General features: G+C 45.8%; 1 protein-coding gene across 1 annotated transcript in view; it reads right to left on the reverse strand.

The window, feature by feature from the left end:
• IL17RD (interleukin 17 receptor D) overlaps positions 1-21,427 on the reverse strand; it is an 84,029-nt gene extending 62,602 nt beyond the window's left edge. Inside the window, exon 1 of the mRNA XM_006862063.1 lies at positions 21,302-21,427. Within this exon, the coding sequence (XP_006862125.1) occupies positions 21,302-21,427 (126 nt within the window). The remainder of the gene's footprint in view (positions 1-21,301) is intronic.
• Positions 21,428-26,305: the final 4,878 nt, after the last annotated feature.

Below are 26,305 nucleotides of genomic sequence, written 5' to 3' on the forward strand. Positions count from 1 at the left end.
TCAGTGGTTCAAATTCATCAGCTACTCCTTGGAAACCCTATACAGGGTCGCTATGAGTCAGAACCAGCTCGGTGGCACTTAATGACAACAGCAATAGGACAGCTGGAACTGTGGTTGCCCTGGCTGGGCTAGACCAAATGATTCCAGGGGCCCACGGGTGGAATGTTCCCCACCCCTGGGATAGAGGAACAGCTGGAAGGGAATGAGGTAAAGAAAATTTAGCAAAAAGGTTAATAGTACAAATTAGGGAGTAGATTTTTATTTGTTCACTATAAAATTCTTTCAACTATGCTATTTGAAATTTTCATATATTAGGGGAAATAATCATAAATAAACAAACACTGAGTAAAACTATACAGCAAGATTTGTGTGTGTTCAAGATTGGAAGAAATATTTAAAGTTCATTAAGCTTTTTCTCATTAGGTTAAGTTATCAGTTTGTAAAATCAACACAAGAAAGCCCTGTTTAAAGATACTAGGATTCAGAATTTTCTTCTCCTGGTCCAAGAGAGGGAAGTTTTTATATAAAAATATAAGAATAGTTCCACTAATTTTAAAGTCCCCTTTTTCAGCTCTCAAGGAGGTCTTACCTTTAAAATCAGATTAGCAAAGCTTTCTTAGTTATAAGCCCGTAGCTCATGAAACTTTTTGTTAGCTGTTTGGCAAATTTATATAAGACCATTTCTGCCACCGTTTGGTTTGCCTTGATATTCATAAAAAGGTCATGCGCTCTGGATCTCACCCTTGTATAAGACACTTGGAAAAGGAACTCAATTCAAGATAAACATAAAGCTCTGGTGGTGGAAGATAGGTTTAAGAGTGTCTGAACACGAGTCAGGAGTCCCTGAGAGGTGCCAACAGTGAATATGCTCAACTGCTAACTGAAATGCTGGAGGTTCAAGTCCACTCAGAGTTTCCTTCTGAAATCCTGGCAATCTAGTTTCAAAAATATCAGACAGAGCGCAGTTCTACTCTGACACACAGGAGGTTCCCAAGAGTTGGAATTAAATCAAGAGCAACTGGTTGTGGGTTTTTTTTTTGTTATTAGTTTTTTTTTTTTTTCAATGTTTTATTGTGAATTATATGATAGTTTACATGAGAGAACTTTAATTTTACATTCACTCTATCGTATATCGTTTCATTGCCATGGTTCCAATCCCCTCCATGCATCATCAACCGACCAAAGGGTATACCCTACAAACTCCCTACACTCCCCTGCCCCCGCCCTCAGTCTTCAGCCCCCAGTCCCTCTCCCTCTCTGGATCCAAAGTCCCCAACCGCTTCATCACTCCATGTCATCATCTCTGTCTCTATCTCAGGCATCACTGCTTCTGTGGGTAGAGTCCTGCTCTCGGTTCTTCTCCGTTGATGGTCCTAGAGACTTCCGCTCCTAGATTGGAGAGTTAATCACTCCCTTCCTTGCTATAAAACATCTACCTTTACATTTCCAACCCTCACAATCAGTCCTGATAACAATTATTCACTATTGTATCACAAATGACCCATCTGCGTTTCATTTCATCAGCCTCGCCTAGACAGATTGGATAGTACTCACTGGAGATTCTGCCTTCCTCCATGCCCCCTGGCTCTAGGTTCCCTCTTGAAAGCTTGTAAGCCAGTCACTTCTTGCCTTTGTAGTCCCCCCCCTCCCCCATTTGGGTATCCAGTGTCCAAGTTACCCATCTCTGTCTACTCTGTGTGTGGAGGAGGTGGGAATGATTCTTGCTGTAAGGATTTGTTCCCTCTTTTGAGTTACTGCATCCATAGGTGTAGGTCAAGTTCATCAAATTGTATCAGATCACTCTTTTTTTCCTCTTCTTTCTTCTCCTGGTTGACCTCTGATCATCCAGTCATTGAAGCCAGGTCAAGCGGGTACCATCTGCAAGTTTGGGTTTTTTTTGTGTGTGTGTTAGTTTTTTTGGTTTGTTTTCGGTGGGGGGGCGGGGGGAGGCAGGAATATAAGCCAAGACAGAGGCCATGTGCTCAATGAACGAAAACACGCCTAACTGCAGTTTTCATATAATTTCTTTGTCCAAAAAAGGAATAGGATATTCCCATGAAGGTTCTTCATCTACAACAGCTTTGTCCAGAGTAGCAGGAAAGACTAACACACCCAGCCTGGCCTTGACCCTCCAATGGCCTCCTGTATAGCCAATCAATTCAAGAAACAAAAGCATCCAATCTAGTAGATGCATCTTTGAAGATGAATGAGGTTGGGCGGTTGGAGAAAGAACTAGATAGAAGGAGCTGACTTGTGTGAGAAGGGAAGGAAAACAGGTTCCTCCGCTGAGCAGGGCTGCCCTCTGCACAGGCAGATCGAAGGTCAGTCTTCAATCCAGCTTCCCTCTGTACCTACACCAAACCAAATGCCTTGGTCCAATTTGGGATGACTTACTATTGTCCCTCGGGCATAAATGACCACTGGGTTTGCATGCACCCTGCATAGCCCCAAGGCTGAGCTACCCAATAGGGTAGCCTCTATCAGCTTTGCTAGCCACATGTCAACTGGTCAACAGCTGCCCTATTTAACAATGACTAAACTGCATGAAACAACGTGTCCATCGCTGCAGAGGTCAGCGTTGGGCTAGAGAGGCCTGTCCACATCTTTCTCTGCAATTTCAGGTGACATTCTCTTACAGCTTGACAACTGATCTCAGCTGTCCCCAAGAACCACCTATCACATCTGATACCTAGGTGATAACTCAAAATACTATGATCATTATTTTTTAATTTGCACACAGTGAAATTGACTTTCTTGGTACAGTTCCATGAGTTTTCATGCATGCATACATCTGCCAAAGTAATGTGCATACAGAACGATTGGTTCATCTAAAGACAAAACAAAACAAAAAAACTCTCTTGTGTTGTCCCTCTGTAGTCAAATCAAACCCTTCTCCACCCCAAATCTCTGACAACCACTAATTTGGCAGCTTTTTAAAAACTCAGATTCCTGGCCTTCCCCAGGAAATCCCACTTAAGCAGGTCTGAGGTGAGGCCCGGAAACTCCCCTTCCTGACACCAATGTCCCCCCAAGAATGTTCCTGAGGTGATACTGGTATTCAGCCAGACTAGGGAACCTCTGGGGTAAATGCCTAATTCTTGCCTAATTTAATTACCTGCAAAGCGCTATCTGGTATCTAGTCTCTCTCCACCCCAACTAGTTGCTTTGTTGCACATGGCATGCATCCACTTTAAGCTGGAAGCATGGAAGGCAGGGCAAGCCTGACTGCTGGGGGGCACGGCCGTTAAGAGCTCTGTGGCTCCAATTTCTGGCAAAGGAAAGTATCTCTGAGTCACGTGGCCTCCCATCATAATCCCTTCCTGACTCTTTGTGCCATGGAATCCTCATCTGGAGAACAAGGAACCACATCAGAAATAATTGTCTACCTCTGAGGCTCGGGAAGCGATGGTTTGGATAACACGTTCAAAGGCAGCCAGAGAAAAGTTCGACGTCCCAGACTCATCCACAGGACACAGGATTTCCTCTGGATGGAGCTCAACTCACCCTGACTGTTTATTTGATGGATGGGGAGATCAGGACTCAAATTACAAGAAAGTGCACAGCCTTGTTTTGTTTTGTTTTAACATGGAAATGTTTTTCCCTCTTAAATCCATGATCCCAAAGGCAAGTTACCAAATTCCATTTTTAAAAGGGAATTCGGAACAATCAGCATCATCTGATAAAACCTCGTTTGCCCAAAAAGTAAACAATTACAAGAGGGTCAAAAACGTCAATTTAGCCATCTTCCTGACTTGCCCCTAATTTGCTGAGGATTCCTGGAAAACACTTCGGAAGGTTTAAGATGATCAAAGGAAAAGTATGGTCAATGCACGAAATGCTGTCATTTAGTACCGCATGCTTATTTAGTCCCACCAAGCCAGAGAGGGAAAGAATTGTTTTTGAGAGGGAGAGAATGCCTGCTTAATCAACTAAAAATGCATTCATTACTATGCTATTCACTACAGCTTTCCTGAAATCAGACACTTTTGCCCCTAGACCATAAGATTGAAGTGATTTGAAATGAAAATATTTCCTGTCCACTGCTTGCCAGCTCCTAGCCCCAGAGTGATATAACAGATGACATCCAGTACAATAAATGCTTTTATTAACCATAAATTTGAGACTGCTTTAGGGATTTGAAGTGTTCGGTTTCATGCTGAAAAAATGTAATGTTATCCACAGACCATCAGTGAGTAACAAAAACAGAGGCACAGGTTATGCTACGTTGATCAAATTATGGCCGAACTATGGCATTTAAAATAGGCGATGCATTCAGGACAAACCTGCCAGGGGTACCACAACAGTGTAATCATATGCCTAAGAGTCTAACGGAAAAGCATCCTGAGTGTAGATTTGTAGCACCAGCAGATTCTACTAAATAGAAAGGAAGTTGAAAAGTGTTACAAGGCTAAGTCAGCTGAGAAATTCAAATATTAAAATGGGACCCCACAATCGGGGTTTCTCAACTTCGACACTATTGACATTTTGGGGCAGATAATTCTATGTTGTGGAGCTATCTTGGGAATACATAGTAAGTTGCTTAGTTGCATCCTGTCTTTTACCCACTAGTTGCCAGTAGCTACCTTCTCCAATTGTGACAACCAAAAATGTCCTCCAAACCACCTCTAGCCAAGAACCATTCATTACTCTAGATCACATGCTAGGCTTATGTAGCTTCTCTGCATCCACAGAAAAGTACAAGCCCAGAGCTCTGCAGGAAGACTGTAAATCCTTACAGGAGCAGCCTGCCTCATCTTCCCCTCCCCCACCTCCATATCGGAGTGGCTGCTGAGTTTGAACTACCAATCTTGTAGTTACCAGCCCAATGTTTAACCCACTGCACCACCACGGCTCCCTGGCTAAATGTCAGGGTTGTTGAAATCGCAAGTTGAAATTATTATTTTTTTTTTAATTTGAGATACAAATAATACAAGGTTCATTTGGGCTGCACCATTAAAAGGTCTCAATGTGCAACCATTTTAAAGAGAAAAACCAAATTCTTCCACCAAGGCGGATGGTATCTCAGCCATGGAAACAAGAACTCCCTCCCGTGACCAGAACACACTAGACTCTGCAGGGATGGCCACCCTCCCCTCCGGCTGGTCTTTGTGTCCGGGTACATTCTAGTACAGGAGCCTGGAGGCAGAGCTGGGGCCACTACATTCCTGCCAGTTTCAAAATCACTGTTTTCTGGCCTTTCACTGTGGGCTACGAAGAGGACTGTGGATGTGGTGCCAAAAATAAGAAAAGGAAAAGCGAAGTGGAAGCTCTGCAGTCCATTCTCTGGATGCTGAATGTCCTCTTCCTATTACGGCTGCGCCTGACATTTCACGACCAGCAGGGGAGGGGGCCAAGTCCTGAAAGCCAGCCCAACAAACGCCAGAAGAGAGGCCCGCCTGTGCGCACTCCGTTTTCCTGGACTTATGAATAAAAGATGGAGGTTTTGTCTTGGCTGTTTCCCTGGCACCCTGTAAGAATAACAACTTGTCACTTTTTGACATTTTAACTTACTTTGAAAAATAACCAATATTAACTTTGCATGTCTTGGCCCTTAGATCTGGGCTGGGGGGAAGGGAAATAAAAGAGAGAAAAGCGATGTAATTAGGTAGACGAGTCATTCAAATTAAGCTAATGAAACAGTCTCCAAGGCACTCTTGAGAAAATGATTTAGGCAATACCCAGCCACAGACGGAAAAGACTAGAAGCTGACTCTGAGGATGTGTTTTGAGTGGTGTATACTAGAAATAAAGCTCAGTGTTTCCTGGACACAAAGGGAAGAAATGGTTGAAGTTTGGTGTGAGAAAGCACTCAACCGGAAACCCAGCCAAATAGAGGTTTTTAATAGGAACACATTCCCAGTCGCTGAGGGCAACATCTACAACTGTTTGCCACAAACTCGTGTGAATAACAAAAGCCTAAAGCATTCTTCAGACATACTCCTCCCAATTTTGAGAGAACACAGTTGATCCCAAATAGACTTTAAAGGAAGAGACTACATTACAGGGTAGAACAAATGACACCCTGAACTTTGGTTAAAACTTCAGTAAGTCAAGGAAATTCTTAATGTATTTTACAGAGATTTTTCCTTTTTTTTTTTATTTGCAATACAAATAACACAAGGTTCATTTGGACTGCACCATTAGAAAGGTCTCAATGTATAACCATTTTAAAGAGAAAAACCAAATTCTTCTCATTGCCAAAACCACATCCACATTTGTTATCTATCAATATCTAAAATACAGAAATGTCACATGGCCTTTACAAGGTTCTTGCCAAAATATTTAGCTTGACACTAATTATGAGAAGGACTCCTGGTATGGTGCTGTAGGATCAGCACTGGACTGCGAATCACAAGGTTGGCAGTTCAAACCCACCAGCTGCTCCCCAGAAACCCTATCCAGGGTCTCTAAGAGTTAGAATCGACTGGATGGCACTTAAAAACAACAATTATGAGTAAGCAATGTGGGAAGTTTAGAGGGCAATCTACAAAACAAGGGAAACTGACTCTTCAAAATATTCATGTTATTAAGGGAAAAAAAAGTAGAACTTTTCTAGATCAAAGGAGACTTTCAAAGGTTGAAAGGCCAGTCAGTGGTGGATGAAGGGTAGAGTCCTCCTTTCCATGCACCACCATCAAAGTCAGTGGAGACTTTGATGTTGCTAGCGTAGTGGTTATGAATCGGGCTGCGAACTCCAAAGTCAGAAGTCAGAAACTACCAGCTGTTCCGCGGGAGAAAGATGAGGCTTTCTGCTCCCATAAAGATTTACAGCCTCAGAAACCCTGTATAGGGTCACTCTGCGTTGGTTCCGACTCCAAGGCACATCACCACCACCACCACCACCGTGCTGCTGCATCAGGTTTCAGTAGAGCTTCCAGACGAAGAAGAAAAACCTGGTGATCTACTTCTGAAAAACTCAACTGTGTGGATCGCTGTGGTCTGATCCCCTTGTGTGAAGGGCTGGCTCAACATCTAACAACAACAAAAGGGCAGGTCATCTAAAAGCAATGAGGAGCCTGGTCTGGATCCTGGACTGTGATTCAGAAACAAACCACAAAGGGTTTCTGGAAGGTAACTGAGGTAAATGCAGAAAAACGCTACCAACCAGTCACTCCTGGAGCGGGGGGGATGGATATGCATCTCACTATTCTTTCAGCTTCTTTCTAGGCTTGAAATCTGTCTAAATACAAAGTACGGGAGCAAGAGTCCAGTCATGGGGAAGCCTCAGGCAGCGGTGGTGGCTGTCTGCTACTCAGAGTAAGGGCAGGTGGCAATGGCTTCAACTTCCTGTTCAGTCTCAGAAAAGTTCTGTCTCAAAATAGTAACAATATTTTAAAAAGGAAACTATACAAGGTTTTAGTACAGAATAGACCAGGACCGAAAATATATGTCCAAAGACATAATAATGTGACTTGTAGTTATTCACTTAACTATGTCCTAAGATACTGGTGTGACATTGTAGGTTAATGCGCCAGACTGCAAAGCCATTTGAACTGCAAGGTCAGCAGTTCAAGCTCACCAGCTGCTCCTCGGAAACCCTATACAGGGTCGCTATGGGTTGGAATCCACTCCGACAGCACTTCACAACAACAAAGATACATATGGGTCTAGTGGGGGATAGGGTAAACACAACAGACTCTTCAGACACACGATTCTGCTTTTTAAAACCTCACAGACCCCTTTTATATGCCCTGTACATCTTTCCCCTAAAACTCTTCTGCAACTTATCAGTCTCCCTAGACTCTTATCCCATGTGTACTAATTTAAAAACTTTTTAGAAAGACTCTTTAAAACTGCCATGTCTTCCATTCAACTTCCCCCATTATCCATTCCCATCCTCCTTTAATGAGATAAAAGTAGCGATTACACCCGCCTTTTACCAACTAGAAAACTATGCACTTAGAAAAACAAAAGACAAAGTGTGACCCTTTAAATAAAAGGAAGAAAGTGCTGTAGATGGGGAAATGTACTCAAGTGAAAAGATGTGTGGGGTACAAATTCTGCCTCTCAATGACTTCAAAACCCAGAGAGAGAACAATGAGACAGGCAATGTGTCCAGGGCAGCTTTACAGGGGATGTGGGTGACGGGTCATCTTGGGTATGTCTGAGACTGGGAACCCTATGGCTCCGTGGCCCTGACACGGCCTTTGGCCAATACAACCAGATGTTACATTTTCTCTGTGTAATTTCAGTAAGACTCCATGACCTCTTTCTCAAATCAAAAAGGCAAGGCCTGTTTTGTTTTGTTTTGTTTTTTAAACCACAGGAGCTATCTGTAGTGAAGACTTCTAAGGGTTTCATTAATTCATAGCCAGCCAACCAGGACTTTTCCCACAGTCTCCCACAAAAAAGCCCGGGAAGTCACTGATTGCTTGGCTGGATCTGAATATGAGCAGAGGTAAGATCAGAAATATCCAGTTCCTCCCACAGGGAGACAAGGCATGGAAATCAAAGCCCAGCAAAACTCATTACCACAGCTGGTCAGCAAATCCACAGCCCCGTAAAGAAGGTAAAAAAGCATCTTTGATTCTAGATGGACCTTCAAGAGACTTCTGAAAATGAAAAGCATTCACAATGGGGGGAGGAAATGGGAAGGGAGGGATGAAATGAAGCCTCTTAAAAAGACAGAATGTTTTAGAGGTTCATTTTATTCACATCACTTCATAAAGTCCAAAACTAGAGGAAAGTGCATAAATTAGTGCTTCGGTAGTAATTTTTTAGGTTTCTCAGGGCAGGGAAACGCTGACAGTGCAAACTCCCCTTTCCATCAACAGACATTGTACAAGGTGTGCCTGCAGCTCACTACCAGCCCACACTCACTCATTCCATCACCTGGTTCAGGAAGGGGGCCTAGGTGTGAAGCCTAGGTGTGAAGCCAGTGCTTGATCTATGCTGTGAATGAATCCACGGAGCATATGTTCTACTCACACTCCTATCTAATGGCGAATATTAAAAAAATAGAATTGACTACAGAATTTCAAATGAGATTTTTATTACAACTGCTCCACTTACATGCTACCTCCTCAGTAGAATCATGCAACTGCAAGCAGTCTTCACTCAACACATTTCAATTTTCTGTAGAGCACTTAATCATTCAAGAAAGTTGTATGAGGAACCTACTATGTGCCAGCCACTGTTCTACGGATGCAGCAAGAAAATAAGTAAAAGCTCCCGCCATCATGGGGTTGGTGGCATAGTGGTTAAGTGCTCAGCTGCTAACCGGAAGGTCAGTGGTTCAAACCCACCAGCTGTTCAGCAGACAAAAGATGTGGCAGTGTGTTTCCATAAGGATTGTTGTTGCTAAATTCTGTCAAGTCAGTTCCAACTCAGAGTGACCCTGTAGGTTTCTGAGGCACAGGTTTATTGCCGACTTTGCGGTTCATAGTTAAGTACTTATTGTACAGCACCATACCAGAGGCCCATAAGGACTGCTGTGGTTGTTAAGTGCCAACTCATAGCGACCCAGTATAGGGTTTGCAAGGAGAGGCTAGTAGGTTTGAACTGCCAACCTTGTGGTTCTAACTGACCTTGCTGTCCAGCACTTTATCCTGCAGTGCTACACCAAGACTTCCCATAAAGATTGTTGTTGTCATTAAGTGCTGTCAAGTCAGTTCCGACTCACAGAGATCCTGTATAGGGTTTCCAAGGAGTAGCTGGTAAGTTTCAACCGCTGACTTTGTGGTTCAAACCAATCATGAAGTTGAATGTTTAGCCTACAGTGCCACACCAGGACTACCCATAAAGATTACAGCCTTGGAAATCCTATGAAGCAGTTTTACTCTGTCCTATGGTGGTGGTGGTGTCCTGGTGTGTAGCGCTGTGGGTTAGTGTGCTGGACTGCAAAGCGAGTTTGAACTGCAAGGTTGGTGGTTCAATCTCATCAGCCGCTCCTTGGAAACCCTATACAGGGTTGCTATGGGTCATAACCAACTCAACGGCACTTAACAACAACAACAACATGGTGGTAGTTGTGTGCCGTGAAGTCGGTTCCAACTCATAGCGACCCTGTATATGGTTTCAGAGACTGGAAATCTTTATAGGAGTAGAAAGCCTCATTTTTCTCCTGCACAATGGCTGGCAGTTTCAAACTGCTGACCTTGAGGTTAGGAGCCCAACTCATAACCATTGCACTACCAGAACTCCTCTAGGTAATTCAAACTTACCAGCCGCTCTTCGGAAACCCTCTACAGGGTCACTATATGTTGGAATCGACTTGACAGCCCATAACAACAACAACTTAGGGACACTAAGAGTTGGAATCAACTATCTGGCAATTGTCTGTTTTTGTCACACTCTTCCTCCCCACCCCCATGGAGATGACACTGCAAGACAGAGACAAACAAGGACCCCTATGTATGCCCCACAGTGAAGTGTCTCTGCGGAAAACTACAGTGAAGAAAGGGCAGAATGAGGAGCTCATTTAAACAGGGTGATTGAGTTTGGTATGCTGCTATCCTTGTTTACCCTACTAAAATCTAAGCTCTAGAGATCATGCCTGCAATTTTCAGGGAATGAATGAATGGCTGCTCAGTATCACTCTTATCAAACCATTCAGCATCTGGAAAAGCCATCTCGGCCTCACCATACCTGACAGGACACTGTTGGGCAAAACTCAAGGCATGCTGTTAGCTTATCCCAACCTACACCTTCAGTCTACTATCAACACCCCCTCAAATAAACTGCCCTCCTCTAACTTTACCCACACCTTTCTTTTTGCCCAAACTACCACCTCAACTCATGGTTCCACTCACCTGAAATGCCCTGCTCAACATTCCATTGATAAGGCTTGCTTTCAGCGTGCCATCCTGAAGCCTTCCTCTAAGCCTCCTTTGAACCATTCAAAGTATATTTCTTCTTCATGAATAAGTATCTGCTTCCTCTTCACTGTGTCACTGCCAAAATGGCTGGAGGGATGACAGGTCATGTGCGATTTAAATGCAGGCCTGTGGCACAGGCAAATTTCACATGGAGATGGTATAGGGAATACTCACAGAGAGGAGAGGTACGCCTCCAAAGCAGGGGAAACCGAGGCAGAGAAAGATGCCATAGTTACTGGGAACCACAACATGGGCTGAAAAGCTGGAATTCCCAGTGTGGCTGCCTGGCGCACATCAGGCACTCACTCATCATCAGGCTGCTTCTCACACAGGCAACTCTACAACGTGGACTGTTCTCCACTGAGAAGCAGTAAGAACCATGAGTCATGTTTCTCCAATAGTACAGAAACCCGGAGCAAGGACAGGGAGCTGTCTGTACCCTGGACTCAAAATCTTTCTTGGACCTCTCTGTCATCTGAGTCCCTCTTCCTTTATCTTGCATCCCCAACCAGAAACAGAGGAGAGGGGCCTTGTCCACCCACGTGTTTTTTCCCCAGTTCATCTAGCACCACGACTTGACACACAGTGGTGGTGGTGGCATTAAGTGCAGTTGAGTAGGTTCCAACTCAAAGGGACTCTACATAGGGTTTCCAAGGAGCTGCTGGTTGAATTTGACTCACCTACCCTGAGGTTCTGGTAGTGTAGTGGTTACAAATTGGGCTGTGAACCGCAAGGTCAGCAGTTCGAAACTACCAGCTGTTCCGCGGGAGAAAGATGAGGCGTTCTGCTCTAAAGATTTACAGCCTCGGAAACCCTGTACAGGGTCGCTATGGGTCGGAATCGACTCACGGCACATAACAACAACAACAACAACAACCTTGAGGTTCTGGAGTCCTGGTGTGGCACTGTGGGTTAATAGGCCAGACTGCAAAGCCATTTGAACTGCAAGGTCAGTGGTTCAAGATCATCAGTCGCTCCTCAGAAACCCTGTATAGGGTCGCTATGGGTCGGATCTGACTCGACGGCACTTAACAACAACAACTTTGAGGTTCAAACTGACCTTGAAGTCAAGTGCTTATCCTACAGTGCCACACCAAGACTCATAGCGACCCTATCTGTATAAGCTTCCCAAGGAATGCAGCTTATAGGAGAAGGTAGGTTTGAACCGCCAACCTTATAGTTAGTATTTCAGTGCTTATCCTACAGAACACAGAGTTACTGTTAAATGTTGAAGTGGCTCCGACTCACACTGTTGTGTTAAGTGCTGTCAAGTTAGTTCTGACCCTTAGCAACCCACTACAGGGTTTCCAAAGAGCAAATGGCAAATTAAAATTGCTGACTTTGTGGTCCGCAATCCAGTGCTAATCCTACAGCACCATGGTGGTGGTGTGGTGATGGTGTGCCATGGAGTTGGTTTCGACTCATAGCGACCCTATACAGGGTTTCCAAGGCTGTAAATCTTTACGGGGGCAGAAAGCCTAATCTTTCTCCTGAGGAACAGCTGGTAGTTTCAAACTGCTGACCTTGAGGTTAGCAGCCCAATTCCTAAGCACTACAGTGTAAAAGGTTTCCAAGGAGTGGCTGGTGGGTTTGAACTGCTGACCTGTGATTAGTCGTTCAGTGCTTATCCACAGCAGCACATCAGGCCCCCAGGACACAGAGCAGTTGTTTACTAAATGATCTTTTGCCCTCCCATTCCAAATAAGTCTTTCTGATCATCAGTGTTAGAGCAGGAAAAAGAAATCCTAATTGTGTGGGTGCCTTGCCCCATCCTGTGTGAATGCAACAGACAAGAGGAAGGAGAGGATAAACCATCACTCAACAGGGCCCTAGCTCAAGCTGGCTGCTCTCACATTTGGTCTGGATTACATTACATTTTCCTCAGATAAAAGGGCGGTCGTTTCAAGCAAAAAGAAACCAGAAATCACCTGGACAGATGAAAATTAAAGGGAAAGGGGTTTCTAAACCATATGGCCTGCCTCAGGAAAATGTACTTCTTCGTTCCAGAACGGCTTAAGTAAACCTCTCTTTCTCCCCATCAACCCGCCCAGTCTCAAATGAAACCGTCCACCTCAGAACAGCAGTCTGGGGCCACAGCCAGCATTTTAAAAAGGGTTACTACTATTCAATGTGTGTGTGTGGCGGTGTGTGTGTACAAAACTGATAAAACAGAAAATTTGGAAAAACTCGTTTTTATAAGAGAATAAAATGCTTTTTAAATCTTAAAAAAAAAGTTAGATTTACGGCCTAAACTCTCAAAATTTCAAAAGGAATCATTTGAAGTGTGAAATGGAAATATCAATCTAAACTTTCTAATTAATGCTATCGATTTCATTTCTCTTTTCAAAGTTGCTGCTCCAATTTTATATGGCATTTCTGGTAAGTCCAAGCAAGTTTGTCTGCAATCTGCAAAGTTAGTAATTTAAATGAAAAATCTCATGATCAACATCTATTACAACTGCTTCGCAATGAAGTACAATTTAAAAAGTACTACAATGCCAATAATATCTATTGGTGTTTCAACTTTTAAGGAACCAGCTATATGCAGATAAGAAAGACTTTTTACCATCAAGTTTACTGTAAAACAAACACTTTTTAAATATGAACAGTAGAGGCAGTTTTCATTCACACTATTAAATCAGAAAATGTATAGGCCAACTTCCGTTCTAGCAGAGAATTACATGTGTGTTCACAACACATCTTTATTTTGTCATCTGCCCGGTGATTTGTTGAACACAGCTGGTACCTATTAAGTCTCCCCTTTAAAGGGGGTAGCCTTAATTAGCTACACCCACCTTCCCCCAACATTTCCAAACAAGGAATGAAAGAAAGGGGAAGGGGGGGTTGGTTTTTGTGTTTTTATCTTGAATACTTTGAACAATGGAGTTGCAAACAGGGTAACATAGCAGTCTCCTTTAGAGACTAACTATAGTCATTCCCTTTTTAGGGCCCTTCACAAAAACAGAGTTTAACTTTTCAATCTCTGTTACTTAGGCCATTTTTTAAATTATTCGATTTTAGTTTCCTGCCTGGTGTTATTAATTAAAGCTTCTTTTAAGAGACTGCTTGGGGAACAATGAGGGACAGTCTCCCCAGAGATATTCTTGGTGTTATTTAAACTGCAAACTCCTGAAATGAACTTTTGAGCAAATGAAACCATATAGACAGAAGCTGCAAGGTGAGGAATACCCCAAGTATATTTTTCTCTGGGCAGACAGACACTGAGGAGTCTCCAACTCACACTGTTTAACTAACTGAATCCCTTTAACCTGCCACATACTGGTTTCGTTACAGTTTAGGTTTCCTTTTTTTAAAAAAAATACATTTTAAAGTACCCATTTATGATCTCAGTCTTTCGAATGTGAATTATGTCAACAGGCTAATTTTTGAGCAAGATAAGCAGCCATCTCAGAAATTCCCCCTGGGATCTGTTTCCTTCTCAGAGTCTTACCCTGGCTTTAATCTGCAGTAAGACTATCTGTTTCAATAGGATGTGATCACTCTGGGGCTTGTGTCTTTTCAATCAGCCGGTGGCCCCGCCGGGTTTAGAGTGGCAGAGGGGAAGTGGCCTGTGGTTAAACAGAGGAAATACCAAGGCATTTTAATAGAGCAAATAGTCTCTTTACTTCCCACAGGGAAGAGCTTCAAAGGCCCAGGGCCCCCGGAGGAGACAATGTGTTGTGGGACCATCAGTCACCTAATCGTGTGTCAGGCCCATTCAGAGCTTTCCAAGACAAACACTTCCCAGGAGGACAATGCCTCCCACTGGTCTGGCAAGTCCTGCTCACAGGAGACCAGGCACCAGCAAAGGCAGCTCCCCTGGGGCTTGCTGAGGGCAGAAGGGCCTCAATTGGGGAAGATGTGTTGTGGCTGCCAGAACAGGGTGGCAAAAGGCAGCTCTGCTGAGAGGGCACTGCTCCTACAGCAGCCTGTCAAGCTTTGGGGGGCCTAACCCCCCACACCTCATTCCAGGTCTTGTTGCTGTTAGGGCAGTTGAGTCAGCCAGACTCATAGTGACCCTACAAAATAAGAGAAATGTCTTATAGGGTTTCTAAGGTTGTAACCTTTATGGAAGCAGACAGTCACATTTCTCCCAACAAATGCCTGGTGATTTTACACCTGAGTGTGATAACCATCTGCACCATTTAACAACTCCATGTTGCTGTTGTGAAGTGCCACTGTGTCAGTTCCAACTCATAGCGACCCTATATAGTGTTTTCCAGGTGGGTTTGAACTGCCAACCTCTTAGTTCACAGTCCAGTGCTGATCCTACAGCACAACACCAGGAGCTCCACATAGAACATAAAACTAAATCTCTTGCTATTGAGTCAATTCCAAACTCACAGAAACCCTACAGTACAACTAACTGTCCATCGGGTTTCCAAGGCTGTAATCTTAACAGGAACAGATCCCCAGGTCTATGAGATCTCTCAGATCTCTCAGAAGAGCGCAAGCTTCCAGAAGTCTTAAAAAACCATCTGTTATGGATTGAACTGCGTCCCCAACATCCCACGCCAAAAAAAAAAAAAAAAGGCTATAAATCCAAACCTGTACGCCAGTGGTTACAATCCCATTTGGGAATGGGTTGTCTTTGTTGTTACTGCGTCACAATTAGAGTAGGTGGTTATGTGCTGTGGAGTCAGTTTCAACTCACAGTGACCCTGCATAAGGTTTCCAAGACTGTAAATCTTTATAGGAGCAGAAAGCCTCATCTTTCTCCCACGGAACAGCTGGTAGTTTCGAACTGCTGACTTTGAGGTTAGCAGCCCGAGCTACCAGAGCTCCTAGATTAGAGTGGTGGTGGTGGTGGTTATGTGCTGTGGGGTCGGTTCCTACCCATAGCGACCCTGTACAGGGTTTCCAAGGCTGTAAATCTTTATGGGAGCAGAAAGCCTCATCTTTCTCCCACCGAGCAGCTGGTAGTTTCGAACTGCTGACCTTAAGGTTCGCAGCCCAATTCATAACCACTATGCTACCAGATTAGAGTAGGCTGTTTTAAATCTATCTCTTTTGAGACATCAAAGAGATTATGCATAAACAAGCAAGCAAGAGAAGCAGAAAGGGGTAAAGAGTGATGCCAACCCACATTTGAGATCGTCCATGAACAGTAGAGCAAAGAGACAAGGAGCTGGCAGAGAAAGTCTAAAATCAGACTTCTAGCCTGTAAAACTATGAAAGAATAAATGTTTGTTAAAGTCACCCACTGGGCAGCAGTAAATAACTAAGACACACTATCCATCAAATGGAAGCACAAAAGCCAGTGGGGAATGAAAAAGGACAATAAAACTGAAGATCGTGTGGCCCCAGCAGCAGCAGACATCTGCTGGGGGCACTGTATGAGAAAAGTTCAGGGGCGGATCTGGGGAAGAGAAAGATTTAGGGGCTTAAAAAGAAAATTTTTTTTTTTTTTCAAAGAAACCAACACATTTTCGGCTAAATGAGGCATGAAAAATACTCAACTTAAAATAAAGACTTCACAAAAACATTAGCAGTTTTTTTCCTTTGCAAGGGAAGCTGTCCATAGGTCTGAACTGCCGAGAATCTGGTTTGGATCCTGCCCTACTCCTTCCTGAGACTGTGTTCCAGACAAGCCCAGCTGTTCTAGGGAGGAACCCAGTGAAGTGACAAGTCCCCTTCCTCCAGGCTTCCTCTTCAATCCCAGGTCCAAGACACCCCACCCAAACAAGGGGCGCCTGCCCAGCTGCTCTCTAACCCCACCCCCAGTCCAATCCCTTTCATTGGTCATAGTTCTGAGAAAGTCTTCATATTTTTCTCTAAACCCAGTTAGTAATTTAAAGCCAAGCTCTGGTTCTAAATGTTTAAGATGTGGCTTCTCTTCCCCTTCTTCCATCCTAAAGCAGTGGGTCCCATCCTTGAGAAAGCAGCAAAACCCTATGAAGAATTTGTTTAAATGTTGAGTCCTGGGCCCCACCTTACTCCCACTCTGGACCCATTGGCCTTGAATCTGCATTTTGAACATGCTCCCAAGGCAATTCTAACACTGGAGGTCACTGGGCTTCGTTTGAGAAATAGAGCTTGGAAGGAAAAGCTCAGCATGGCTAGTTGCTGGCTGGTCTCCATCATCCAGCTGAATCAGAACCCACTCGATGGCACCTAATGACACAGCTGTGTCACCCAGTTAATAGCTAGCACAATGCCCGAGGCACAGCAGGGGCTCAGAGGTTCCTTGAATGGGTGGATGGATGTGAGTGGGGACAGAAGGGAGAGCTGCTCAAGAAAGATGGAGCCAGGCCAGGCGAGTTCCCAATCAAGGTAAAGCCAGCTGCAAGAAAGCACTGCATTCCTTATTAAAAATCTCTCTGAACAATGTGTGTCAATCAGGGCTGAGTGACTTTTCATGGAGAATTCCGTAAGAGACACGAGGGCATCTGTAACATGGACAACATATCCACAAGACAGACTGACCAGATGCGGGTTTAGGAGCCTTGAGCTGCAAGTGAATGAAAACGTTTCCAATTCAGAATCAAATAAACATGCCTGGGCCCCCAGCCAAGAAGAATTCTTGGATTGGACTTTTATCAGGAACCTAAATTTTAACCAGCTGAAACTTCTTTTTTTCCAAGTACCACCCTATTCTTTCCTACCTTTTGAGATGACGGATTTGCCTTAAATGGGAAACTTGTACTTCATTATAAAGATGATGCCAGCATCCCAGCTTCCTGAATTCCTGCAGGAGCCAACTTTTTGAGGGGATAGGATTTGTGTTTCAAGGATAATAGACAGAGAAGGTGCACCCCATTTAGGTAGGGAGGCAAGAAATGGCCTCCTCCAACCTCAATTCAGGAAAAGTCATTAAACAAAAACCTATAGCAGTAGTTTCCCAACTCTTTGTTCCATAAACAGGCATCTCAAACCTAAGACCAGAGGGGATCAAGGAAGAAAACCTCAGCCCCAAGTAACTGACAGAATTAAAGTCATAAACAAAACCAATTCCACTATCAAGAAGCAAGTGCTAAGATTCAGTAAAACAACTGAGAATACTGGCCCCTCCAGAAGTCTTACAAATTGTTGCTTCTTTGGGAAAACAGTATTTATTTATTACACAAAGAGCAACTTCACCTGGCAACAGCCCAAAGAGCTTTTCTTTTCTTTTAAGTAGAAGAGGAAGTGCACCCACACCTCATTTCTAAAACACTGAGTAGTGTTCAAGATGGTATCGGCCTTAATTGCCCTGGTAATAATGAGGAGGTTGTGAAACCTGACCACTTAAACCAGGCACTGCTCCCAAAGGGTCTTAGCCGAAGATCTGGGAGCAGAGTCTGAAAGGGCTGGCTGGCTGTAACCACCCTGCAAGTCCTGGGGGAAAAGTCTCATTCCTGCTGAGCCTGGACTAGGGTGTCTGGAACACGGATTCCCTGGAGATCATTCACCCAGCTTCTCTATAGTCTGTAGAGCCAAGCTCCTTCAGTTCTTCACTTTTGTACCCAGCTGCCCCCTCCCAGTTTCTGAGTATGGCCCAGACCCACAGAAAGCCATCTCCCGTTTGTATTACACATAATCTGCCCTTATACTTCTGTGCTTAGATAGCTATAACTCTGGACTGTATGCAAGCTCAGAGCTGAAGCTAACAACCGTGGACTACCTACTATGTGCTAGGCACAGGCTAAGAGCTTGGGATACACACACAGACATATACATACCCACTCCACTATCAAAATCCACAGGTCAGAACAGATGTCATGGCATAAGGGCATTAGGGGAAACAGTAGTATTTCTTAGTCATCTGTTTCTATCTTCCTGGAGCACACAGACATGAGGCAAACATCCAGGCTGCTGTATACCAGTACTTACTGGCCAGCAACATATGGGAGACCTGGCCTACCACAGCAGTGGGGGCAGAGAAGACTTCCTATAGCAAGAGATGCTAGAACTGAGAGAGGAGGCTGAAGAGATATTAAAGGGAATAGGTAACGGAGCACAGGCAGACACACTATGTGCAAAGGCCCAGTGTGGGGAGGGAACTGGAGCTTGGAGCTCTGAGCTGTCCTCCCACTTCTCAAAATCTACCACTTCATAGAGGACGTTGCAGGAAGGCTGCCAGGCCTAACTGGGTTCAGCTAAGATTTACAGGACTCCAGACTCTGAGACCACCAAGATGAGGTTCATTCCCTGGCAAAAAAAAAACAACAAAAAAAAAACTAGTCTAGACACAGATATGAACAAATACAGATGAAACGATGTAGTCGCTAAGGCCCACAGTGCAAGGAACTGCATAAGAAAGCAAAGGAAAAAAGCATTTGCAGAAAAAAGCACAAAGAAAGTAGAAAAGCACTTGTAAAGCTTTGGAAGCCTCAGGAGTTAAGGGACAAGGTGGGAGGGACAGGCACTGAAGCTGGAAAGCTAGGTAAGGTGGATGGCGGAGTTGGATCAAGGAAAGCAGGAAGCTTTATCAGATGCACCAAAGGGCAGTTTCAGGGAGGAAGGATCATGTGGAGCTGGAAAGAGACTAAAATCTGGGAGATGGTCCGGAGGCCTCCATGCTCATCCAAGAAAGAGATGAAGCCCGACTTAATGGATTGGCAGGACGAAAGCAGGAGCTGTTGAGAAGATTCACCTCCAAATAGGAGGTTCTCAGTAAGAGTGCCAAGTGACTGGGGCAGGGTTACCAGTAACTGTGGGACACAGGGGGCGGAGTGTGAGTGTAGGTCAAACACCATTACTCAAGATAAATTTCTTGGTCAGATCAGTAGATGGAGAGAACAAAACCCACTCAGCTCCTTCTGAGCACTACCATTAAACTTTCACAGCATTTAAAAACTTTTAAACTCTAAGCACTAGTATGTGAAGTCACCACGGCAACTGCAGAGCAACAGCAAACTGGATGCATTCACCTAGGCCAGTCACATGAAAACTTAGAATACAACATCTGTGATGGTGTTACTGATATTTAAAAGCCAACGTTGAGTCCAGATTCAAAACATTTAACAAGACGAAGAAATTTATCTTGAGCAATGGTGTTTGACTAAAATAAAGCAAGACAATATGATGTTTCACTCAAATAGGAAAGAGTGGTAGAGCCTAAGGTTCTGTGCCGGGAAGTGGGTCCCCATGTGCAGCTATTGAGCCTGAAGGCATGCAGACTTTAAAAGCAACAGCCATCCCAGCTGCCTGGTTCATACTTGCTTTTCTGCCTGGTGTCTCTCTGAATGTTGAACAAGTGGATTAGAAACACCAGCCTGTGTTCCTAAGAACAGGCATGTCCAAGGCCTCCGCAGAGCTGAGGCTGTTTAGAGCATCCCATAAATTGTGGGTTAGCATGACTGACGCTAACTACTCCACATCCAGGAGCTCAAGGTTAGCAGTTCGAAACTACCAGCTGTTCTGAGGGATAAAGATGAGGTTTTTCTGCTCCAGTAAAGATGTGCAGCCTCGGAAACCCTATACGGGGTCGCTACAAGTTAGAACTGACTCCACAGCACATCACCACCACCATTCAACACCCACCTCTTGGAACATCAGTGCTGGGAAAACTAGAAAACCTCCCACTTCCTCCCATTTTCCAGATAAGGAAACAGGTTGCGGCGGCTCAGAGCAGAGCAGAGCAGAGTGTCTATGGCAGTCTGAGTGCAAATCCGGCATCTAGCCCGAGTCTTCCCCCAAAGGCTAAAGGCCCTGAAGCGCCCGACACGGTGCCCGACCTCGCCTCTGTGGTACGCGAGTGACTGACGGATGGAGTTTCCGGGTCCTGAGGTCGTCCAAGTTGCTGGAGGCACCCAACAGGGGATCAGCGAACACCCCCCACCCTCTATCGCCGACAGAATCAAAGGGGCTCTTGGTTCTGGGCTCCAGGCACACGGCCCGGCGTCGGGGAAGTCTGCATAGCTCTCAAGACTCATCTCGGCGCCCTGACGGAGGTAATAAGCCGCCTTGCAGCGTGAAAAGTATCCGCAACTCAAACTGAAGGGAGGACAGTGTCGTCCGTCAGACCATTCGCTAGACCAAGGGCTGAAAAGGGTAGTGAAGCTTCTAAGTAAAGTCAGGATTTTGGGATGGAGGGTTGGGAGCGAGGTAAGACAATTCCAGATAAAAGTAACACTACGATCACAACGGAGGAATGCATCCCTACCCAAACCCAGAGTCTTCGAATGAAGATCCCATCCCGCTCCAAAGCATTCCCCATCAGGACAGCTACCCAGACCCCAATGCCGGGCTGCGAACAAAAGGTTGGGGAACCCTCCCCCTCCTCGCCCGCCCTCCAGAGCAAGACCCGGGCAGACAGCCGCGCCTCATTAGCAACACAAAGCCGGGGGTCAGGCGGCCCCTTTCACCGGGGCCGGGGCTGGCGGACGCTCACCCGGGGAAGGAAAGAAGGAGGAAGGGCAGTTGGACCCGGACCCGACGGCAAACCCCAAGGACAGTAGGCACGTCGGCGGAAGTCTGCAGCTCCGGAGCACCTGTGCGCGCTGCACCCTGCGCCCCCGGCGAGTTTGGAGACATCTAGAAGCCCGCCCGTCTTCGCCTTACCCTCCAGCCGCAGGTGTCTGCGCCCCGAGCGCGTCCCGAACCGCCTGCGGCCACGGCCAACTGCGAGCCGTTGAGGCAAGCATTGACCGTGAAGAAGACAGAACAGAGCTGCAGCCACGGGGCCATGGCCGTGCGCTTGCCCTGCCGGGCCCTGCTGTGTGCCCTCGCAGCCCGCAGCTGCCCAGCGGTGAGTGGGCGGGGGCGGCGGCGGCGGGACGGACAGCAGTGAGCATGCGCAGGAGACCCGAGCCCCGCCCCCTGTCTCGGCCCCTCGGTCCTGGCCCCACCCCTCCAGTGCTTACGCCAAGGTCTCTAAAGCATGCCCTCTGGCCTCGCCGGGGACAACCTTTGGATTCCCCCGCAGTTAGTTTCCCTCACTTGAAGGGACTTTTGTAATCCGGTGCAAACTCAGGAAAACACAAAGAATATAATAATAATAGTTTAAGTAACAATTGAACAAGGACCTACTAAGTGCCAGGTCTCTTCTTGAATCCTCCAAGGAATTCACCAACCAGGGAAGTGTCACTATTATGGTTACTACAGTTTTAGGTCCTGAAAAGTTAGGATCCAGTGGCAGCTAGAGAAATCCTGGCTCCACATTTCCTACTTGGATCTCAGACATATGACATGCTTTCTTAACAAGACAATAAGAGCAGCTTGTCTGCGAGGGTTCTACTAGTAAACACAAACCAATTGCTACTTTAAAAAAAAAAAACAATGCTTTTAATGGTAGCGTAGTGGTTACGAATCGGGCTGCGAACCTTAAGGTCAGCGGTTCGAAACTACCAGCTGCTCCGCGGGAGAAAGATGAGGCATTCTACTCCCGTAAAGATTTACACCCTCGGAAACCCTGTGCAGGGTCGCTATGGGTCGGAACCGACTCGACAGCACATAACAACAACAACAACTAGTCAGACTTGTGAGGTGGGTAATGATTCCCATTAGGATGAGAAAGTCCCGACTCTGAGAAGCGGAGTAACCTAAACCATACCACTTTTCACTCCCTTCCACCACCTTGTGTCTGCGTGTTTGTCGGAGCCCTAGCACTTCTGCCCCTGACTAGGCCACCACCATCTCCTTCCTACACAACCGCTTTCTAAGTGCTTCACTGCTTCTACCTTTGTCCTGACACACAATCTAGTTCTCCACCCTGGATCAAGTTTTCTTTGGAAAAGGTACGTCAGACCATTCACTCTTGATTAAAACCCTTCCCTGACGCTTTATTCAATGGCCATTTAGAATAAAAGCCTCCAGGCTGGCACCTCATCTCTTCCCACTCCCACTCGGCCTTCATTACCAGCTCCCGCTACCTGATCTCAGAAAACCACAAGGCAACTCCTCTCCCTCCAGGGCCCAGATTCCGCTCCTCTCCTGGTCCTGCACTAGTTCCTGCACTTTCCCTTGTGGCGTTACACATCCTGCCTGCACGTTTGTACTACACCCTCCACAGTGACAGAAGTGGGCCCAGCTTACATGTTACCTCTGTGAACCAAGAAGACTCCTCAATAATGCTGGCCAGAAGTCCTGGGGACTACCACACCCCTGGACAGCAGGGTGCAGAGCCAGCCTCGCCTGAACCACAAAGCTTGGAAGTAGGAGACAGGGAGACTGGCAATGCTACCAGAGAAATGGGGGGTGGGGGTGAGCTCCCCAAAACAACAGCATTACTACAAAACCCAAGAGTTGGGCTTCCCTTGCCATGCACACCACTGGGTGGAAATGATTTTTCATCTCACTGCCAGGATGTTCAGCTAGACCCAGTAAGGGTAGGCACCACACCAGGATCCACTGAAAGCTGCCCCAGATTAGAGACAGTTCTCTGAATAGACGTCACACAGCATGCTGCTCCTGTTGGAGGCTCAAGGCTCTGTTTGCTCCCAGGGCTCAGTCCAGCCTCTCTGCCATCTTAGTACTTCTCTTGGACCCTCATAATAGGGGACCTCAGGGGTTTGGTCCTAAGGATCCAGGGTGACACGGGTTGAGATGAGACCAGGACCATATGGGTATTGGTGAAACACATAAGAAACAACCTCAGGTAGGGCTGTTGTTGTTGTTGTTATGTTGTTATGAGTCAGTTCCGACTCATAGCGACCCTGCACAGGGTTTCCGAGGCTGTAAATCTTTACGGGAGCAGACTGCCTTATCTTTCTCCCACGGAACAGCTGGTAGTTTCGAACTGCTGACCTTGTAGTTCACAGCCCGATTCGTAACCACTACGCTACCAGAGCTGCTCACCCTTTAATTTCTATGATATCCTAGTCTAGGGATGCTGCAAAGTATGTTAATTGATCCCCTACTAACAGACTTCTAGTATCATCAGCGATTCAAAAATATCCTTACACATTTATCTGTGCACATGTGTCCAACTATTTTCTTAGGATATAACCCTAGAATCAGAATTCCTGGATTATACACATTGTACATTGTCAAATGATTCAATATTTCATTGCTTGTCTTAATTTTTTTCTAGCTACTAATGAGGTGGACCATGTTCTCATGTGTTTATTGAGCATTTGCATGTCTTCGTTTGTTCATGAATTGGACTGCAGGAAAAGGAGCAAGTGCTTCATGCTCATCACAGACCGGGACCCTTAAGGAAGGTGTTGGGAAGAGGAAGGCATCGCTCCCTATGTTTTATTCACATCATGGTTGATTGAGCACCAGGAAAGTGCACTGTGGGTTAATGCGCCAGACTGCAAAGCCGTTTGAACTGCAAGGTCAGTGGTTCAAGCTCACCAGCTGCTCCTCGGAAACCCTATACAGGGTCATTATGGGTCAGAACCAACTCAACAGCACTTTACAACAACAACTCCATTTCTAGCCTCCAAACCCACCCCTGGTCCAGCCACAACTCTGTAGAAACTGAGTAGCTAACACCTTGTGAAAACACACTGCAGTGCTCAGAAAGGTCTCCAACTTTCATCAAGGAGTATAGAAGGTACAAGAAAGGCAATTATCAGTGTCCATTCTAAAGCCTCGTTAGAATGCTATCCATCAGGACCAGGGACTGAGAGGCCCTCCCATTTCTTTTCCAGGGAGGCCATGCATAAGCATTTGTGGTGGGAGCAGAGGAAAAGTCACATACATCAAAGATCCATTTTGGTCCGGAAATTAAGGTAATAAATTGGCATTTGGCAGCATCCTCCCATTCTGGTCTTTCCTACAGATTGTCTTCTTCCTGGTCGCTTCTTTTTATGAGACTGAAATATTTGTGAGGCTGTAAGAGGTGGACCTCAGTCTTGCGACCTAAGGTAAAATGTGGGAGCTGGGCCTCCATGGACCAGGAAGCACTGTGGCTCCACCGACCACACAGTCCAACCCAGCAGGGTAGGTAACCAGAGTAACCCCAGGAAGTCCTCCCAAATCCAACACATGGCCTCACCCAGGTAGCCCACCCCTCACCTGTTCCACCTCTCCACCCCCATGCCAGGCACTGTGCCTGGCACACATCAGTGGGCAAGAAAAGCTCGTTGGCACTACTTTCAGTTCTGTTTGGAATGAAGCCAGGGATTAAACAGATAGAATTGCCTTAAAATAAGCAATTGGAGGATGGCATAAGGACCCAATAGTTTCCTTCTATTGGGCATAGGGTTGCTATGAGTTGGACCAGACTCCAGGGCACCTAACAACAACAACAACAACAAAAAACTGTTGATGAAATGCAAATATATTTCCCCAGTCTACCTAAAACCTGACCAGATAAGAAACAGTCTTAATAAAAGGATTGGTTTTTCTTAGGGATCAAATTATCCCCTAAAACATAAGAAAAGAATAACGTGATCATGGAAATGATTTGTAACCTGATTCATTTTTGAGCCCAAATGGTGTGGCTCTGTGGGTTAATGCGCTGGACTTCAAGGTCGGTTTGAATTGCAAGGTCAGCGGTTCAAATTCACCAGCCTCTCCTTGAAAACCCTATACAGGGCCGCTATGAGTTGGAACCCGACTCGGCAGCACTTAACAAAACTAATTTTAATGAATAATAGCTCAAAGCAATGCCTAGAATTCTCATTTATTTTTGGGGTTGTGATAAAGTACTATAAGTACTTGGTTCATACTAATGAAGATACTAAAGTTTACGGGTACCCCTCATCTCCAGGACCCCAGCTCACTGAGGGTGCAAAGTTTGCCAGACCTGTGAGGCACGAGCACCCTTCTGCGAACCCCCAACCTCAGTGGGAACCCTCAACCCCAGTCCCAGAGCTGCCCTCCCGCCGTCTCACAGGGTAGCTGTCATCATCTCCGCGTCACGGAGGGGAAGTCGAGGCTAAGAGATCACAGAGCCAGGGTTCAAACTCTCGACGCCAGACGTCAGGTCTCCTAACCCCAGTTCTCCCCAGATTCTTCCTGACTCAGATGCCAGTGCTGCAGCTTCATGGTCCCCTTCTGGGTGCTGCCCCCGCTGCTCAGAAACCAAGGGCAGGAGCGGGAAGAATACCCTCTCGTTCTGGTAATCCTGGGACACGCACTCCAAAGTGCCCGGGGTTCGCGGTGGCCACGATAGCGAGTTCCCCTGTCCACCTCCACTTCTTATTTCTTTCCCAGCAGGAAATGAAACGTGGCTGCCGTCCTCCATGATAACCCCTAGGGGGCGCTTGCCACCCAGGTCGGAGGTGCGGGGACCGCTCTAGACTACAGGGACGCGACTGCATATCTTTCTAGTCAAATTCCCCAGGGAAAGTACAAGTACTCCACTATTACCAGGAGCAGATGCCAAATTTTGGGGGAAATAGAGTGCACGGAGCAATCAGAAAACGTAAGATCATACAGGGCTCTTGCTAATCATTTGACTTTCGGCAACTCACATAAGCAAACAAGTTGTCAATTTTCAGCAACAACACAGGAATGACGTGGATACAGACTTCATTTGGATTCTAGGAGTTGAAAGTAGTGACTGACTATGCCAGTATGTGACTAGTACAGCTTGTTGCTGGCCGGTGAACCAGGAAATGACACAGTCAGGGTGTAGTGGGAACTGCGAACTAAGGAGATGACCATATCTAG

This window comes from Chrysochloris asiatica, unplaced genomic scaffold, assembly GCF_000296735.1.
Source record: "Chrysochloris asiatica unplaced genomic scaffold, ChrAsi1.0 scaffold00046, whole genome shotgun sequence".
Taxonomy (NCBI): Eukaryota; Metazoa; Chordata; class Mammalia; order Afrosoricida; family Chrysochloridae; genus Chrysochloris; species Chrysochloris asiatica.